At 41.8% G+C, this 19,759-nt stretch overlaps 1 protein-coding gene across 4 annotated transcripts in view; it reads right to left on the bottom strand.

Moving 5' to 3' along the window:
• Nucleotides 1-428: 428 nt before the first annotated feature.
• The window catches only part of JADE1 (jade family PHD finger 1), a 118,997-nt gene continuing 99,666 nt past the window's right edge, over nucleotides 429-19,759 (bottom strand). For all 4 annotated transcript variants that reach the window (XM_040330805.1, XM_040330813.1, XM_040330797.1 and 1 more), the window contains exons 9-11: nucleotides 17,348-17,869; nucleotides 12,471-12,591; nucleotides 429-1,992 (exon numbers count right to left, since the gene is read on the bottom strand). In XM_040330805.1, coding sequence (XP_040186739.1) covers nucleotides 1,106-1,992; nucleotides 12,471-12,591; nucleotides 17,348-17,869 — 1,530 coding nt within the window. In that variant the 3' untranslated portion in view covers nucleotides 429-1,105. The remainder of the gene's footprint in view (nucleotides 1,993-12,470; nucleotides 12,592-17,347; nucleotides 17,870-19,759) is intronic.

The following is a 19,759-nucleotide window of genomic DNA, read 5'->3' as shown; positions in this document are numbered from 1 at the left end:
AGAATAAAATGATATACCATGAGTTCACCAGGAAAACACTGCATGGCAGATCAAAAACCAGAGTGGATGAACCGGATTAGCAATACCTGGCAACAGGGGGATCTTTTAGTGAACAAGCACATTTGTTAACCAAAAAAACCTGTCCTACATCTAAAATATGAGCCACCAATACTGGTTTTAAATTTTAAGTATTGCAGCATCGTTGATGTATGGGAACATTTGCTAGATTCCTTTAAATTGAAAGGTATATCTTACAACCATGTCATTCGGTCTGTGCTTTGGCTGACAGACAAGGCATACATTGACCAATCAACCCAAAGTGGTAGTATACCCTTATTCCCCCCCCCCCCCACCCCAAAAAAAAGGTCTATTACACAAAGTTAGAGATACTAACACATTGGAACTAAAAAGGTGGAAATATCAAGAGCTTAAAAAGATGTGTGCACACAGCTTTATTAGAAGAAAGGAGGTGCTCCCTTTTATTCCAGTTCCCCAAACGTAGAATATAACTTCAAGTGCATACCGTTTCATACTTCCAACAGGCGGTGATCAAGAGCTTCCTTTACATACATTTCATTACTGGCTCCAAGTACCTAAGAAATATAGCCATTGTGCTAACATAAAAGCTTAACAGGTAAACAAAAAAAAACTTAAGACCGTGCCTGGAGTATGAATCAAGTGCAAGGAAATGTAATGGGCCAGAAGTGCAAGTTGGTGTACCCAAAAACCAAATTTTGTGTAACAGTCCAAAATGTCTTCTTTGTGCTTTCAGTGGAAACAGAATGAAAGCACTTCCAGTGCAGCCTACCCTTGCCATGAAAACCTGCATATTGGACAGACTCTGGGTCCAGCTTAAACAGATACATGAACTATCTTTTCAGCAAATTAGGGAAAGGAATAGACTGGGAAGGAAGAATGTCTTGGATTTTCAAGTGCAAGTAAACAAGTTGGAGCAAGTAAAAGGAAGAGCTGGCTGTTGATCTGTCCATCCATTGCTGCATAGCAGGTCTAATTTTCCTTCATACACAAAAAGTTAAACACCTTTTTGCTTTTTTTTCTGTCTCTCTCCTAGATATAGCTCCGAAGACTTGATAGAGTCATTCAATCAAGATGCTAGGATGCTTCTCCTAATGATGTCTGTCTCGTACCCATGATTTATACTACCGCTCGATGACAGCCTTTGTAGGGAACATTTGTCTGTTGATTCTGTTTCAGAGTCGCTCATCTCTGCATCAGGGATGTACCCATCATTGTCACTGACTAGTTTAAGTTTATTTTTTGTCCTATCATTTGACGAGACTAGACCCAAGTACTGACAACTGCTTTTAGACTGACAGGTTTCCGATTTTTGCAGCGGTCTATCTCCTTTCTTTGGAATCCGAAATCCCCCCCAGTTTTTCACTGGGCTTGTAGGCACTTTTATGGAAGACGACGGTTTACAGCGGATTTTGATTAATGAACCACTGTATTTCGCCAAACTGTTCCCAGCTGGGCTCTTCTTTGAGAACAAAGCTGCTGTCTTTCCACTACATTGGCTTGGGGATTTTTTGCTTTCTCCCTGTCTATCAGACAGCTCTCCAGGCCTGATACCTTTATGGTGCTGCTTGTGAGGCTTCTCCTTGAGCTCTGCTCTTACAAGGTCACACTGGGAGCGGCTGTCCCGTCGTTTCCTATGGTCTGGCATACTTGTCTCATTTTTCTGTTGTACAGGTGCAACTTTGGCAATGGCCTTTTCAGCAGAATAAGTGAAATCAACAGATGGCATTTCCTTCCTTTTGTCAGAGCAGCCGGAACGGGAGTGCAGTGGTTTCAAGGTGCTTGATGACCTGTCTTTGTCCCTGCTTTTTTTGCGAGATATTTTTATGGTGCGTCCCAGGGAGCCACTCAATTGTTTCCTGAAGAAAGCAGAGTGCCACTTTAAATCTTCAATTTTTGGGGCATCTGGGTTAGATGGGTGGGTGTTGAAGAGTAGAATGCTCTCAGAAATGGCACCTAGAAAAAGAGTAAGGATATAATAAACAGCTGAGCCAGATAAGAGATACATTTCTTATTCTAGGAAAACAAGTCTGCTGCCAAACATGGGGCTGCCAGTGCTAAATACCTTCCTAAAATGGCAGCTGCATGTTACACTGATCCTTTGGTTTAAATGCTCTCTCTTTATGATCAATCTAAAAACTGGTGTGAAGATTAGGAGTTCTGAATTTGCTTGCTGCTTGTAAGGCAACTAGGATTTTCAGTAGATTAGCAATGGCAGGCCCAAAATTCACCTAGGTGCCCTTTATGCAGTGTTTCACCTAAGCTAGCAAATATTTTTTATATACATCATGACAGAAGAAAAATAGGCAAACTGCATCCAGCACCACACAATGTAAAATATGCGGGATAGAGTATGATACAACAGTAGTAGACCTAATGTATCAAAATGCCAATTCCAAGTATTACCTCTGCCACCAATTTCAGTCTAAAAGCATGCATATACAATGGTTTTATGTAAATTTGGACACTTGCATACATAATGTGGCCCCAAGTAGATATGAGGAACGTTTACAGACAATTGTAGAAAAATCATCATGGCTACTTGGAAAAGTGTGAACCTTAAGAGTTCTTCAAAAGAACAAAATCGATAAATGGATCCAATTTACAGAATCTGTTCTTGAAAATCCTGTCTTACACCAGATTTGTATTCTTTTTTTGAGCGGTACATGCAACCTAAAGACACTATCCATGACAAAGATGTTACCCAACTGATACCAAAGACAAAAAATGTATGAAAAACATAGGAGGATTCAATTTTGCGCTTTTTAAGAACACAGGTTACAAATGTAATGCATATGAAAAAAAAATGTGCAGCTAATGCTGATTGTATAGCAAAATTGAGCAAATATAAGGGCCTCACAGCTGGCCATGCAATACAAATGTAATAAACCATCACAAATTCGGATTGGCTAAAAAGTTGGTTGAAACTGAAAATTTGTATTAAAAAGGACTCCACAAAAACCTGTTACAGACTATGGTAGGTTATCTGTAAGTGTCACATACCTACAAAGTGTCCTGGAAACACTGCAGCACAATCTGTGTTCTCCCCTTAGTTCACCTGCAACTGTAAGCTTCCAGTCCATAGCACTTTAATAATGTTTGTATTAAAATTATTGCTCTCACAGGAGTCCAAGGGGGATTATTGCCTCAAATGATGCCAGGACCAAAAGCCCACAGGCTAGGGTCAATTTATAACCTAAGGGCAGAGATTTTACCGTAGCATTTCCAACCGTGGACACCTTAGAATTACTCCAGTAACAGGCAATAAGCTACCCTTTTATGAATCGTTATTCCACACAAATACCCTGTAAAAGACAGCTATATTAGACACCTCGACTTTTCTGCTGCCCGCACTGTTAATCACCAGACAAATGGTCCCCAACAGTTTGATAGGAAGGCATACATTCTAGAAGTGTGACCACCACAACACACTGCCTCCTGTAGTGACATGGGACTTGGCAATATACACCAGAGACATGGGGTACCAAGATACTTGACTCCGCTAGAATGATTGGCTTCTAACGAACTTTAGGAGTTCCATTTCTGTAACGGAACACAGCAGTAAGAGCCCAGACTTAAAGCGGGAGTTCACCCAAATTTTTTTTTTTTTAACATTAGATTGAGGCTCATTTTGGAAAGCAGAATCTGGTGTTTTTTTTTTTGAATCGAAGCAGTACTTACCGTTTTAGAGATAGATCTTCGCCGCCGCTTCCGGGTATGGTCTTCGGGACTGGGACTATTTAATTGACAGGCTTCCGACGGTCGCATACATCGCTCACGAGTAGCCGAAAGAAGCCGAACGTCGGTGCGGCTCTATACGGCGTCTGCGCACCGACGTTCGGCTACTTTCAGAAAATCGTGACGCGCTGTATGCGACCGTCGGAAGCCTGTCAATCAAATAGGAACGCCCAGTCCCGCAGCCCATACCCGGAAGTGGTGGAGAACATCTCTCTAAAACGTTAAGTACAGCTTCGATTTAAAAAAAAAACACCCGATTCTGCTTCCCAAAATGAGCCTCGATCTAATGTTAAAAATTGAGTTTTTGGGTGAACATCCACTTTAAACCCCTTTGAAAATCTGTGGAATGACTTGAAGACTGCAGTACACAAATGGTCACCATCAAATTTAACTGAACTTGGGCAGTTCTGCAAATAGTCTAGATGTACAAAGTTACATTCCCCAACAGACTAAAGGCCGTAATTAAAACAAAAAGTGGTTCAACAAAATACTGACCCAAGGAGGCGATGCTTTTACAACTCCGTGATTATGATTTAAAAATTTTCCCTGACATGTTGAAGTTATAGCTTAACTTGGATGTTATAAGTTGCAATGAGCAAATACAGCTGTATAAAACTATCTTCATTTCAGGCTGCGAAGCAACAGAAAAGGGGGGGATTATTTTCTATACCCACTGTATATGGTGGTGACACATTTTTTTGTGTGCAAGTTGCATCATAGGACACTGCCACACAGAATTACAGGAACTTTAACAGAATGATGGTAGCAGGCACTAAGTGGGGTGGACCCAACGTGGTCAATCTATAGCCTATACCTTATCTATGATAACAGAGAATGTTGAGGGTTGTGCATTTATGTACAGTCATACAAGCTGAAGAGGACATATGTAGCAAATTGGCTTAATCAAGTATGTTAAAGCTTAACTCCAAGCAGAAATGAAAGACAATTTAACCACTTCAGCCCCGGAAGGTTTTACCCACTTCCTGAGCAGGCAGCGATATGGCACTGCGTCGCTTTAACAGTCAATTGCACGGTCGTGCGACGCTGTACCCAAATAAAATTGATGTCCTTTTTTTCCCACAAATAGAGCTTTCTTTTGATGGCATTTGATCAGCTCTGCGGTTTTTATTTTTTGCGCTATAAACAAAAAAAGAGCGACAGTTTTGAAAAAAAAAATATATATATTTTTTTTTACTTTCTGCTATAATGCATATCCAAAAAATACATAATAAAAAAACAAATTTATTCATAAATTAAGGCCAATATGTATGCTTCTGCATATTTTGCAATACGCGTATATTGATTGGTTTACGCAAAAGTCATTGCGTCTACAAAATAGGGGATAGATTTATGGCATTTAATGGCTGCGATCAGCGATTTTCAGCGGGACTGCGACATTGTGGCGGACAAATCTGACACCAACACTTTTTGGGGACCAGTGACACCAATACAGGGATCCGTGCTAAAAAAAAAAAAAAAAAAAAAAAAAAAAAAAAATGCACTGTATAAATCACTGGCAGGTTAACACTAGTGGTGATCAAGGGGTTAAGTGCGTCCAAGAGAGGTGCTTTTTAACTGAATGGGGTACAGATGCATTGCAGGAAAGCTGAAACACTAGATCTCGCTTTCCCTCACTGACAGATCAGCAGTGGGCCTTTACATTGGTACACCACTGATCCTTGTCTCCACTGAACGGTCGACTGGTCATGGCGGCCAACGTGGCTGCCAGACCCGCTGATTGCTTTCCGCTGTGTCCACTCAACGGGAGCAGTGCCCCAGCGGCACGCACACTCCCGAAACTGCATACGCAAAAACATGTACAGGTACGCGATTTTACACAGCCAGGGCGCCCTGCCGTAGTATATGTACGGTAGGTGGTCCAGAAGCGGTCAATATGGCTCTGTATTTATTATTAACTGTCCTAAATGCAAGCAGTGTAAGTACCTATACTCGTCATGGTATTGGCCTCTTGTAGTCCTTTTACAGCAGAGTTTCAAGTGGCAGATGAAGAAAGAGCACAAGGAACCACTCAGTTATACTGCTGGGCTCATGTGCTGGCAAAAGACATGCTCATAAATGAGGGTAAAAGGAACACTGAGCTCATCAGTCTGCCGTTTCTCCTTTTAATGTCCAGTCAAAAGGGAAGGGAAGAGAAAAGGCTTGCGTTACTTAACCTTAAGCAGAGAAAAAAAAATGTATCTCCTATCCTGCCAGACAGGACTATGATGTGTGACATGTAAACATTAGGTCTAGATTTTATAGAAATACATATCCTGCATCTATAGTCTGTAGCTACTGTAATGCGTTACATGTTCCAAAAGGTGAACTCGTCCTTTAAGGACTGATAGAGCCTGCGTGGACGGTTCCCTGAATAGAAGGTGGTCTAGGTATTGCACAATGGAAATGCCACAATAGTGTAGCAAGGCTAGTATTGATGTCAACAATCAAGGTGCAGATGAAAGGGTGAATGGCGGGTCCATGAACTAGTGGTGTAGGGACCCACTGTAAAGCTCAGGAAACGCAGATGTGAAGATGATATGGGAACATGTGGGTATGCATCCTTGATTGTCCAAAGACGCAAGAAAGTGTCCCTGATTAAGGAGGGAGATGACTGACCTGGGGGATTCCATGCAGACTTTGAACTTGAAAACGTTTAGTGCTTTGAGTCGATGGGCGAATGCCCCATTTGGGTTTGGGCACTGAACAGGCTTGAGTAAAACCCCCGAAACCATATTGCCACATGAATTGGGTCAATGACACTTTGGTCCAGAAGACTAGAAAACTATGCTAATCTGTGCACCGACACAGGAAAGTGGAGAAACTAAAGATGGGAAACTCCAGCTTGTATAACAATGCCTTGAAAAAGTATTCATACCCCTTGAAATTTTCCACATTGTCATGTTAAAACCAAAAATGTAAATATATTTTATTGGGATTTTTATGCGATGGACCGACCAACAAAAAGTGGCACATAATTGAGAAGTGGAAGGGAAATTATTTTCTTTTTTTTTTACAAATATCTTAAATGTGGCGTGCATTTGTATTCAGCCAAATTTACTTCGATAAAGGAGGAGGTTGGGACTTTATATGCCGCTTTCAGCAAGAACAAATGCCTCCATCCCTGTAATATGGAAATATATGAGAGAGTTTGGGACTTTATATGAATTGTGCAACCGTGAAGAGACCACAACAGTGCGTCTGGTGGGTAATGTCTGTCGTGGTATCTCCTTGATTGCATGATTCATATAAAGTCCCAAACTCTCTCTCCTATATTTCCAACTTTACTCCGATACCCCCAACTAAAATCTAGTGAAACCAATTGCCATTAGAAGTCACCCAATTAGTAATTAGAGTCCGCCTGTGTGTATTTTAATCAGTATAAAATACAGCTGTTCTGTGAACTCCTCAGAGGTTTGTTAGAGCACCGTAGTGAACAAAAAGCATCACGAAGGCCAAGGAACACCAGACATGTCAGGGATAAAGTTGGAGAAGTTTAAGGCAGGGTTAGGTTATAAAAAAATAAATATCCCAAGCTTTGAACATCTCACGGAGCTCTGTTCAATTCTTCATCCGCAAATTGAAAGGATATGGCACAACTGCAAACCTACCAAGACATGTCCATCCACCGAAACTGACAGGCCGGGCAAGAAGAGCATTAATCAGAGAAGCAGCCCAGAGGCCCATGATAACTCTGGATGATCTGCCAAAATCCACAGCTCAGGAAGGAGAATCTGTCCACAGGACAAAGATTAGTCGTGCACTACACAAATCTGGCCTTTATGGAAGAGTGACAAGAAAAAAAAGCCATTGTTGGAAAAAAGCCATAAGTCCCATTTGCAGTTCGTGAGAAGCCAAGAGGGGGACACAGCAAACATGTGGAAGAAGGTGCTCTGGCCAGATGAGACCAAAATTGAACATTTTGGCCTAAAAACAAAACTATGTGTGGCAGAAAACCAACACTGCACATCACCATGAAACATGTCGTGTGGACGCTTTTCTTCAGCAGGGACAATGAAGCTGGTCAGAGTGGATGGGAAGATGGATGGAGCCAAACGCAGGACAATCTTAGAAGAAAACCTGTTAAGAGTCTGCAAAAGACTTGAGACTGGGGCAGAGGTTCACATTCAAGCAGGACAACGACCCTAAACATACAGCCAGAGCTACAATGGAATGTTTTGGATCAAAGCATATTCATGTGTTAGAATGGTCTAGTCAAAGTTCAGCCCTAAATCCAATTGTGAATCTGTGGCAAGACTTGAAAAATCCCGGTTAGACGCAACGGTATTTACAGGAACCTTTCAGGACAGCTACTTGAGAGATGATTGGCTCCGCCCTCTACAGGAAACACAAATCAGATACAATTTAAAAGGCCCCTCCCTTTCCTCTGACCTTCAGTTGTTTAGAAGATCAAGTAAACCTCCAAAGGCAGGGGTGCCCAACCTTTTGAAGAGCGAGGGCCACTTGAGCAACTTGGTAACCAGTCAAGGGCCACAATGATAACAGGTCACGGCTACTCTATAGGCCCTTCGATCCACCCACATGATGAAAGGGGATGGAGGTAGGCGGGCGTAAAAAACGGACATCTGTCGCTCTATAGAGGTGAATTGAGGGTCTCATTTGGTCGGGCTGATCGTTTGAATAGGGCCCAAGACTGCTTTCACAATGATGCTCTGTGGTTTACTCACACCGCGGGTGCAGCGTAGTGCACCTGTGTCTATCTTGACTTTAGCTGAACTTTGCCATAGACCCCACCTATGCAAAAGCCCGTGCTGTAGAGGATGCTTCGGCTTATGGGACTCTGCAGCTGCTTCTTCTACCACCAGCTTCATTCACAACACCGATGCTGTGGTATGGTGGGGCGGCAACCTGCGATCTGGGCTTGCCAACCCACCATTCCAGAGCAGGAGGTCGCGGGCCACATCAGAGGGCTCCGCGGGCCACATGTGGCCCCCGGGCCACTGGTTGGCCACCCCTGACGAAAGTGCACTCAGCAGAGGAAAAGCACAAAAAAAAACCCCCACAAACACACCATCAGGTGAAAGTAAAATAGGGTGGGAATATAGATGCTGTCCTGGAAATACCGTTACCGGTAAGTCAAACAGGGGCCCAGGGAACTCCTGGGATGGCTGTGGTCATTAAACCTAACAACTGCATGACCCGCCGAAGCGAGGTCTGTGGGGAGCAATCTGAAGGCCTGCACGGCAGGAAGAAGTTTCAAAACTTCCTCCTTCGGGAAGAAAAAATTTGAGCAACAGAGTCTATTAGATAACCCAGAAAAAGTATGTTCTGGAAGGGTACCAGACAAGACTTCCATTGGTTGACTTTCCACCCTAGATCCTGAAAGGACCGCAGAACCAACTGCAGATCCCAGATAAGGGAATCTGTCTCGGGCAAAGATCAGAAAATCATCCAGCTATGGAACGATCGATACACTTTGTATCAGAAAAAAGGCCATGACTTCGGCTATGATCTTTGTAAAAATCCTGGGCGCTGCTGAGAGACCAAAAGGGAGGGCATTGAACTGCCAATGACTCAGCCGCCCATAGTCCATGAGAATCGCAAATCTGAAAAACTTTCGGTGGTTCTGGCAGATTGGAACATGAAGACAAGCGTCCTGAAGATCCAGGGTAACCATGAATACCTCTGGCCATAATAGATTCCTCAGAGTTAAATGTTTTCCATCTAGAAACATCTGTAGAGAATATACTTGTTCAGGATGCTCAAATTGATGACCATCCGGAAGCAGCTGGAGGCTTTCTGAAGCAGAAAGACATGGGAATAAAATCCCCGGAATTTTAGATTTTCCGGGACAAGGGAAATTACCCCTTCTGTTTCCCACATGGAAACTAGATTCAACATGGCTTGCCGTCTGTTGGTTTCTCGGCAGATGAGTAAGAAAAAAATCTCTGGGGTGGAAGGTTTTTGAATTCCAACCTGTAACCCCTTTCCAATGTTTGAAGGATAAAAAAAAAAAAAAAAAATCTTTTCCCATTGATGAAGTGGGACAACCTTCCCCCAGCCCCTATCCTGTCGTCACTGGGGAGTTTTGGAAGGGGCTGAGGCAGAAAAGAGAATCCCCTTCTGCTTATCTTTGTTAAAAGACCACTTTTTCTTCGCCTGTTGGTTCTGAAATTAGCTTTGTTTTGGAAACCACAAAGTCTTCTTATTCTGTGGCTTATACTTTTAAGAAGGGAACGGTTTACTCTTCTCAGAGGAACGAGCTAGGACCTCCACCAAGGAGGAACCGAAGAGCTTGCCTTCAAAGGGAATGCTGCAGTTGTTCTTGGAGACCAGGCCCCTCTCCCAAGCCTTAAGCCAGATTGCTCGTCTGGTTGAATTAATGAGAGCAGAAGATCTTTCTGTAGCTTTCACAGAGGATGCAGCTGCATTGGCCAAGAAGGCTACTGCTTTAGCAATCAGTGGGAGGGACTCCCTAATCACCTCTTTGGGGTAGTCAGACGAAAGGAGTTCGTCCAGACGCTGAACCCATTAATCTAAATTCCTAGCCACACAGGTGGATGCTACAGCTGGACCCAAGGATAAAGCTGAAGCATCCCAGGCCTTACGTAGCAAAGACTCTGACTTCCTAGCCATTTGCTCCTTCAGGACCCCTGAATCTTCAAAGGACAGGTCTAACTTTTTAGAAACCTGAGACATAGGGGCATCTAGCTTAGGACATTTAAAGTTTCTTCAACTTCAGATTGAAAAGGAAATCTTTTGTGCCCTTTAGATTGGAACATTCTCCTTCCCTGATCTTTCCATTCTGACAAAATCATATCCTTAAGTGACTGGTAAACCGGAAAAGTCCTTTACTTCTGCCCCTGAAGCCCCCTATACATTCTATCCTGCACAGATTGGATTTGCTGCAGCATTGCAATCTGCTCAGAGGTATAAATTGATTTAAAAAAAAAAAAAAAATCATCAATTTCCTCAGCTGGAAAAAGAAACTTAGGGTTACCTGCCTCTCCCACTGACGCGGAATCCCCATCAGATAAGGGGCTCGGGTTCTCCTTCTTCCAGATCTGAGGTATAGTGTGAATCACTGATCTCAGACTGAGGAGAGGGTCTGAAAGTTCTAGAGTCCTGGGACCAGAGGAAGAAGGTCCCAGACCCGCTGCCCTGTCACTGAAAGACCGGAAGGAGGCAACCACCTCCTTCATAGAAGACAATAGCTCTTTAAAAGAGGAAGTCTCTGAACTATCCCTAGATGGAAAACAATCTTTACAAAAAAGTTTTTTATATCCATCAGGCAGCCTGACTCTACAGTTTCCGCATTTCCTTTTCATCTGTCTATCCTAGAAAAAGAACAGAAACAAGCCATAAGAAAAAAGCAGGCCCATACCAAAAAAAAAGGATCCATGCTGCATAATTACAGACAAGGGTTTACCTTGGAGGTAGTATGGGAACCGGAGGCTTCCGCTGGCTCCATTCGAGCAGGACCTCCCTCCTCAGGCCTGTCTTCAAGCTACATTGGTGAGTGGTGATCGGCCGAAGAGAAAAGGCTGCTGTCAAAGGCAGCATGTCCTCAGTGTACTGCGACATAGTCCTTATGAACACGGAAAATGTGTCACTGGACTTCTGGATCCGGCGCAATCTTGCCGTCACCGGAAGTCCTCCGCCGCCATTTTGGTACACCTCGGTGAAGCCGAGGAAAACAAAGTTTTCCACCAGAAGAGCTGGGGAGAACTTGAAGGAAGTTGCCATTTTACCCTTGCAGGTGAGGCAAGAACCTTCAACAGGGAACCCTTCTGTGGTCCGCCAACCACAGTTACCAGACCTAGGAAAACAAAAACTTGTCAGTGCTCCTGGAGGGTCTGGAAACACAAAACAACTGAAGGTCAGAGGAAAGGGCCCTTTAAATTTTATCCGATTTGTGTTTCCTGTAGAGGGCGGAGCCAATCATCTCTCAAGTAGCTGTCCTGGAAGGTGAGGGGGGGAAATTGCTGTTCACAGACGCTCTCCATTCAATCTGAGAGCCATTTTGCAAAGAATGGGCTAAAATGTTACCCTCTAGATGTGCAAAGCTGGTAGAGAGACAAAAAGACTTGCAGCTGTAATTGCAGTGAAATGTGATTCTACAAAGTATTGACTCAGAGGGGCCAAATACAAATGCACGCCAAACTTTTCAGTTATTTGTAAGGAGAAAAAAAAAAAATAATGAAAACCATTTATTATGTGCCACTTTGTGTTGTCTACCACATAAAAACCCAATAAAATATTTACGTTTTTGGTTGCAACATGACAAAATATGGAAAATTTCAAGGGGTATAAATATTTTTCAAGGCACTGTAGCTCTTGGAAACCACCGGATGCACCCAAGTGTCTGAGATACAAGCTGTCCAAATATATGGCAAAAAAAAATAAAAAAAATGGTGCTAGTAAAAACGTGAGTCTTTTACAGAGGGGCTGACAAAAAGACACCAATTCTTCTAGCACACTATAAAAAGAGGGGTAATCCTGCAGATTTTTTTTTTTTTACTCACTTCGTCTGCCCAAATGTTGAGGGGAAAAAAATAAAAATTGTTCTAATGGAGATTCTGATAGCAGTTAAACATGACATGGGTTCTAACCTTTCCCCATTCTTTTAAAAAAAAAAAAAAAACACATTTTGGTTACAGAGAACACTTTAAATATATCCAAATTAACGCCACTATGATACAATACATAGTTTTTATTGAGCAAATCAGGAAACATACCAGCACTGCTTTTATCATGATCCATTAGTTTTGTGTATAGATTAAAGATCTGTTCCTGGACTTTACACACCGAGCGCTTCATCTTTTCTCTCCTGGTTACCATGTAAGTAAGATTGCGGACCTGAAACAAAGAAAGAAAGAAAGAAAAAAAAAAGAAAAAATAAGATTGGATGTGGGATTTGTTTAGTACACAGGAAGTGTCATGATTTTACATCAGAATCCTCCTTTGGCTCTTTAGGATTAGCACGCCAGAACAGATGTACAGATGACAATATAAAGCCAGGGGATTCATGTAACACGATCTGGAGAATAAACAGTAAGAGATGGATACCTAGCCATCTCCATGGAGCACTGATGAAGTGCACTTCCTGCCTTTATACTCCAGCTTTACATATTTCATGGAAAGGATGCTTACAGTAAAAAGGGAAGGCAGTATAACTCAGGTTTAAAACTACGCTTCCCCTTTGCTCATAGCTATGATGCATATGGTTTGTAAAAAAAAAGCTCACTGCAAAACTTTTTTTTCAAATATCTCCTTTGGTGTGGTTATGCGATCGCTAAGCTCCAGCTCATGTCAGTGAGCATCTGCTGCAACTGATGGGAGGGATTGTGGACAACAGGAAGCAATGGGGTGTTCTGCTCACAGACACAGGGGAGCTGGAGCTTAAATGATCAAATGACGGCATGGAAATAAAAAAATAAAAGGTAAATGGCACTGGCCTATTTTACAAACAATATACAGCCTGCGAGTGGGATTTTGGGGGGTTTTTACGTCCACTTTAATTTGAAAATGTAACTATTACATTTAATTAAACAAAATTGTATCTGAAGATTTGCAGATCAATCATCTGAAGCTTGAGATCAGGAGACTTGAAAGTGTTGCAACAAAGCAATGGTTTGTGCATATTGTCTTCAATAAACCACAAAAATGAAATCTCCAGTACTTATAGATCACTACATTACACAACATTTTACAAAGTACAAAAAGGTCCATTCCCATTAGTCCCTGTCCCCTTGGAGGAGCTTACAATCTAAAAATTTCCCATCCACAGGCACATGCTCATAAAGGATATATGCAAAATACTATTCTGGACCTTCTGAAGATGCCATCGCCTGGCTGTAACACAGACCCTCTCTCTGCAATCATTTTAAGTTACTGACCTGCTGGTTGGAAATCCTTATCTACATACTTGTTCTGGGTCAGTGACCAACTATGAGGATCCACATGACAGCCAAATTATAAACATTTCCAGGAGAGGCCTGCATGGCAGCTGCCACGTTTCTCATAACCCTTTGCATTTAGGGCTCATTCATACATGTGCTTTGCTGTGCGTGTATTTTATAATTATATTATAATATAGATAAAAATTAGGTAGACCGATATGGGTGTTTTTTCTCTGGCCGATGCATGATGCGATATTTTAGACCGATTTAAAAAAAAAAAAAAAAAAAAAAAAAAAAAAACACAACCTCACCCACTCCACTCCTTCCTGCTTACTTCTGTCACTCTGGCACACACTTGATGTCCTCAGTACAGATGGCACTGGTTTGGAACCGACAGATGGCACTGATTGGCAGTGGCAGGTTTCACACCAAGGGGGGAGGGAGACTCGATGTCGGGGATGGGCGGGACCCAGCAGCTAAATTACACCAGCCAATGATTGGGCCGCTTTAGAAAGGGGGCTGGGCCACATATACGTAGCGGCACGTCCAGATCCCATCCCATTGGCTGGTGCAATATAGCTGCTGGGTCCCGCCCACCCCAGACATCGAGCCAACAGCGCCTCTGTTACTTGTCAGTTTCACACTGATCGCGGCGCTTGATGCTGCCAGAGCCGCTGAGTGTGGAGAAGGAAGGAGGAGCCGCTGTCAGTTTAAAAAAATAAAATAAAATCGGCCTAATTTTGATAATAATCGGCCAATGCCGATTTATCAAAAATGGCCATACATATACATACATACACACATACACAGGATTGCTGCACATAAAATGACTCCATACAAAAGTTACAAATATGAAAGTTTCAGGCTCCGAAATTATAATGGGTGGACAGGCAGGATTTAATGCAAAAAGAGACCCGCTTTGCCTCTTCTGCATTAAAACTACCTACCTGTCTGCCCCTGCAAACTAAGCTGCGCAAGCACGGCTCACTGCACAAATCTGGCAATGCCAAATTTGACGGAATACCTGAGCATACGCAGGAGCAATGTCATCTCGGGCCGGCCAATGACAGCGACTGGCAATCAAGACCCAGACACTGGTTGCCTGTAGAGATCAGCGGCGAACTCTGGGGAGGCCACATTCATGGATTCAAGGTGAGTATAGTACCGCTTTAACACCCTTCCACAGGTTTTTAAATAGGCCCTCTCTCTCTCGCTCTATATCCATGCTTATTAGTTTACATACCCTGGCAGAATTTATGATTTCTTGGCCATTTTTCAGAGCCTATGAATAACAAAAAAATTTTTGTTCACTCATGGTTAGTGTTTGGCTGAAGCACAGTATTAAGAACTGGGGTATGTAAACTTGATCAGGGTCATTTGGGATTTAATAATAATTAAAAAAAAAAAAAAAAAGTACATAAAGTTGATAAATAAAAGGCTTCATGCAAACACGAACCATGAGTGAAAGAAAAGTTTGCGTCATCATTCATATTCTCTGAAAAATGGCCAAGAAGTCATATTCTGTCAGGGTATATAAACTTATGAGCACAACTGTATGTGTGATATTTTTTCTATAAAAATATATCAGAAAAAACATTAGAATATATATATTAAACCTTTTAGAAAACTTTAAGTCTTAATGACTTAATTGGTTTCTGCTTTGTGAATTTCGAGAGAGAATCTCTGTTTCTAAATGAACAGATTGTAATGTTATTTCTTTGGATGTTCCTACCTGAGGCAAGGCATTAAGCACTTTCCCCGAAACGGCCGTATGTATACTAAATATTAAAGAATACATTTTAAGTGCAGAAATTCTGGATTAACTTTTTCTAAATATGGCCTTTGGAACTGTCCGATTGCATTGCACTAAGTGACTGATGTGCTATTCACTGCACTCATTTGGCATGAACATACAGCAATGGCCAAAAATATTGGCACCCCTGCATCTGTCAGATAATGCACCACTTCACCCAGAAAATGTTTGCAATTACAAATGTTTAGGCATCATGCTCATGTTTCTTTCTTTTGTTTGTATTGGTATGACAGAAGTGGAGAAAGAAAAAGACAATTCTGGCACATTCCACGCAAAATCCAAGTTCTGACCAGGGTCTATGAGTACTCACCCAGTTTCCTGTACTAAAACAAAGTATCAAATATATAAGAAACTGTTGTTTCAAATGATAAAACAGCGCTTAGTGTTTAAAAGCAGCCCCATATAGAGTTCAATAAGAAAAATAGGTGGTGATGTGTTAGATGATCAAAAAAAGGTGTTAGTGCACCCTACACCAATTAGAGATTCACCAAACAATGTGGGTTACTCCCCCCTCTGGGGTGCAGGCTTACCACAAACCGAAAAAGAGATGCATGTTGCTGTTTTCCTTATAGGACACACCATGCACAATTTTTCAAATAAATGTAACGGATAATCTCAGTGAGGGTACATGGAAACAAAGAAAACACAAAATAGTGTAATATGTCTTTAACTAGTAACCCCCACAATAGTTAGGTAAAAGACGCCCACTAATGATGCCCATACAGGAAAGTAATTGTAAAAGAACATCTAAGGAATAGACAAGACTGGGTTCACCGCCGTCACCGCCGTCCTTTGTGCACCAGGGGCCGCACGAGTGCTTGTAGCGCTGGTAATACAGTGAGATCCGGCTGGTTAGCTGTGGAACGCAGAGTCACTTCCTTGTTGCGCCGTTGTAGCCACTTTGACACGTTTCGTCACTACCGACTTCGACAGAGGGCCTCTGTCGAAGTCGGTAGTGACGAAACGCGACAGAGTGGCTACAACTGCGCAATAAGGAAGTGACTCTGCGTTCCACAGCTAACCAGCCGGATCTCACTGTATTACCAGCGCTACAAGCACTCGTGCGGCCCCTGGTGCACAAAGGACGGCGGTGACCCCAGTCGTGTCTATTTCTTAGATGTTCATTTACAATTACTTTCCTGTACGGGCATCATTAGTGGGAGTCTTTTTCCTAACTACTGTGGGGGTTACTAGTTAAAGACATATTACACTATTTTGTGTTTTCTTTGTTTCCATGTACCCTCACTGAGATTATCCGTTACATTTATTTGAAAAATTGTGGATGGTGTGTCCTATAAGGAAAACAGCAACACACATCTTTTTCTGTTTGTGGTAAGCCTGCACCCCAGAGGGGGGAGTAACCCATATTGTTTGGTGAATCTCTAATTGGTGTAGGGTGCACTAACACCTTTTTTTGATCATCTAACACATCACCACCTATTTTTCTTATTAAGCTCTATATGGGGCTGCTTTTAAACACTACTAAGCGCTGTTTTATCATTTGAAACCACAGTTTCTTATATATTTGATACTTTGTTTTATACTTTTAATGGGTTTTATCCCTTTATTTTAAATAGCAGCTTTTTGGGATTAATATCACTCTTCATCACTGATATTTCCTTTATTTTATTTTCTGACCAACTTACACCGGTTTCCTTTTAAAACTAGGTAATAGTTGATACATTGTTCTCCGGCGCCGGAAGTGGACATTAGGCCTCGTTTGATGCACCTTACCTGTAACAGTTTCCTGTACTGTACATATAAACATAATAAAGTTATACAAAGAAACTCCCACTTGAATATAAACATAATACACTACTTTTTAACAAAAGCCCAGTTACACTTTTGCAGAAAAAACACTTTTAGATTGTAAGTGTTTAAATTCAACTAAAAATCTCACCCTTTCAAGGTCCTGCCTCAGATGAGTAAAGAGCTGGAGCCGGCGAATCAAAAAATCTTGTTCCCGTTTGGCCAGGTTATCTTCCTCATCCTTCTTGGGGGTTATTAGTGGTTTATTGAAGTTGGATTTTCTCTTCATTTTCCAGTACTGGTAAATATAATCTGTCACGTCACAGGGGATTTGTAGGGCCTGACTCACATCCTTTACATTGACAAATGTATAGAAGTCATCCTCAAGCTGCTGAAGCTTCAGCTTGCGCTGGCTTCCGTGCTTGGCCTCCTGCTGGGAGGCATTAAGGCCTTGTAAATCCTCTGAACACACAGGGGAGGCCTCAGCTGCCCCATCTAGTTCACAGGCACTCTCACCATATTGTCCATCCCCTGTCTTCTTGTCTGTACTGTGCTTTGGACAATAAGACTTGAATTTTACTTCATCTTCTTCAGTCAAGATGGTCTTCATTTCCAGGCCCCGATCAAATGCGCATGTCACATGAAAAGCTGTGCGACAGTTTTTAATAGAGCACTGAAAGCCAAAAAATAAATAAAAATGGAAGCACTATTAATAAATGTGCAACATAGTGTTAATATAAAGCTGAAAGACTATGGCCTCTACCTTTGGATAAACAAATTCTGTATGCTCTTGTAAGTGTATAGTTGTCTAGGCCAAGAAACCAACTACAATTTTTATAGTGTGCAAAACTGCCCTGACTTGCTCAGTGGGTGCCATTGGGCCTGTAGCTCTTACGATTTTAGAAGTTGGGAGGGGCCAACATGGAAGTTTTTATTTAAAAAGGCAGAGAATACAATAATAAAAAAAAAAAAAAAAAAACACCTTTAGAACCACTTTAAAAATGCTTATGTAATCTACGATACAGTTATGGCCATGGAACTCCCTGTAAGCCAAGAATGTTTGTCAGACATCCATTTATTATGCGCTTTAAACAGAACTTTGCCCAACCTATAACCATAGTGCTAAAGTGCTGACACTGGTACCTGTATTATTTTTCAAGTCAGTTCCTGTATATCTGTGGATCAGTTAGGATCCTTGGCCAAGGATTTATATAGGGCTTTCACTTCTTTAAAGTGAAACTTTAGTCAGAAAATTAAGTCCTGCATAATTATTAAAACAGAACTTTACCCATAACCACTTGATAAAAAAAAAAAAAAAAAATGATGTTCTTTAGCAAGGAACATAGTTGTGCTGGAAATTTCCTCCAGCTTTGCTCCCGTTTCTTCCTTCTAGAAGCTGCCATTTTACTGAATGGCCAGAGCCCCTGAACACCAGCAAATCATAAAGCGGAACTAAACCCAACGATTTAACAGTGTCAAAAAACAGTTACGGTACATTCCTGGAATACTGGGATTGCTTGTGTCCTCAAACCAAAATGTCATAACTGATCACATGTGCAGTGCCATGGCAGTTGCAGATCAAACAGAAGCAGCTCCCTTGGCTGTAAAAGGATAGGAGGGTTCAACTCTGCTTTAAAACGGTCAGCAGATCGGTCTCTACAAATTTGACAGTGCCTAAAAATGGAGATCAACTGAGCATGTGAAAAGCAGAGTAAAACCGTATTATTGGATTGTAAAACTGTATACTTATTTCAAATATTTTGTTTGAAGTGATCTAGCAGGACTTAATTTTCTGACTTAAGTTCCACTTTAATGTGGAATGCGTGTTCCTTGCAAAACATAATTATTATCGCTTTATGGGCAAAGTTGCACTTTAAATCTGCTTAACATACTTTATACCCAGTGAGGCGACTGGCCTCAGGCGATACAGATGGAAAAAAAAAAAAAATTCTCCTACATAAGTTGTACTGGTCTATCTGCAGCGTCTCTTCATCTCTCTCTTCTCTCTACATCAAAGTGTTGACTTATAAAGCTTGTCTGACAGTTCAGAAAAAAAGGAGGCAGAGAGCTGAAGTTACTCTGCAGAGCACAGTAAGAAGAGGTCTGAGAGCTGATTGGAGGGAAGGGACATAACCCCCTCCACACAGCACAGGAACAGAGCTGAGGCTGTCAATCAGCTGGAGATCCCTCCCCTGTCACAATTTTATTTTGGTGTCAAAGTTGGCAGAAGTGATTCATGCTGATAGAGGAAAGAAGCAGACAAAAGTGACACTTTACATTAATAATATCGCAATAAGCATTTGATTGGTTTGCGCAAGTTATAGCATCTACAGAATAGGGGGAAGGATTTATGCCATTTTTATGGCGTTTATTTTTACTAGTAATGGCGGTGATCTGCGCTTTTTAGCGGTATTGCAAAATTGCAGCGGACAGATCGGACACTTTTGACACATTTTTGGGACCATTGACATTTATAGAGTTATCAGTGCTATAAAAATGCACCGATTACTGTATTAATTTCACTTTCAGGGAAGGTGTTAAGACTAGGGTGAGGTCAAGGGTT

This window comes from Rana temporaria, chromosome 1 (genome assembly GCF_905171775.1).
Source record: "Rana temporaria chromosome 1, aRanTem1.1, whole genome shotgun sequence".
NCBI lineage: Eukaryota > Metazoa > Chordata > Amphibia > Anura > Ranidae > Rana > Rana temporaria.
Note: the sequence above shows the minus strand (reverse complement) of the source record. Positions and strands in the feature narration are given on the sequence as shown.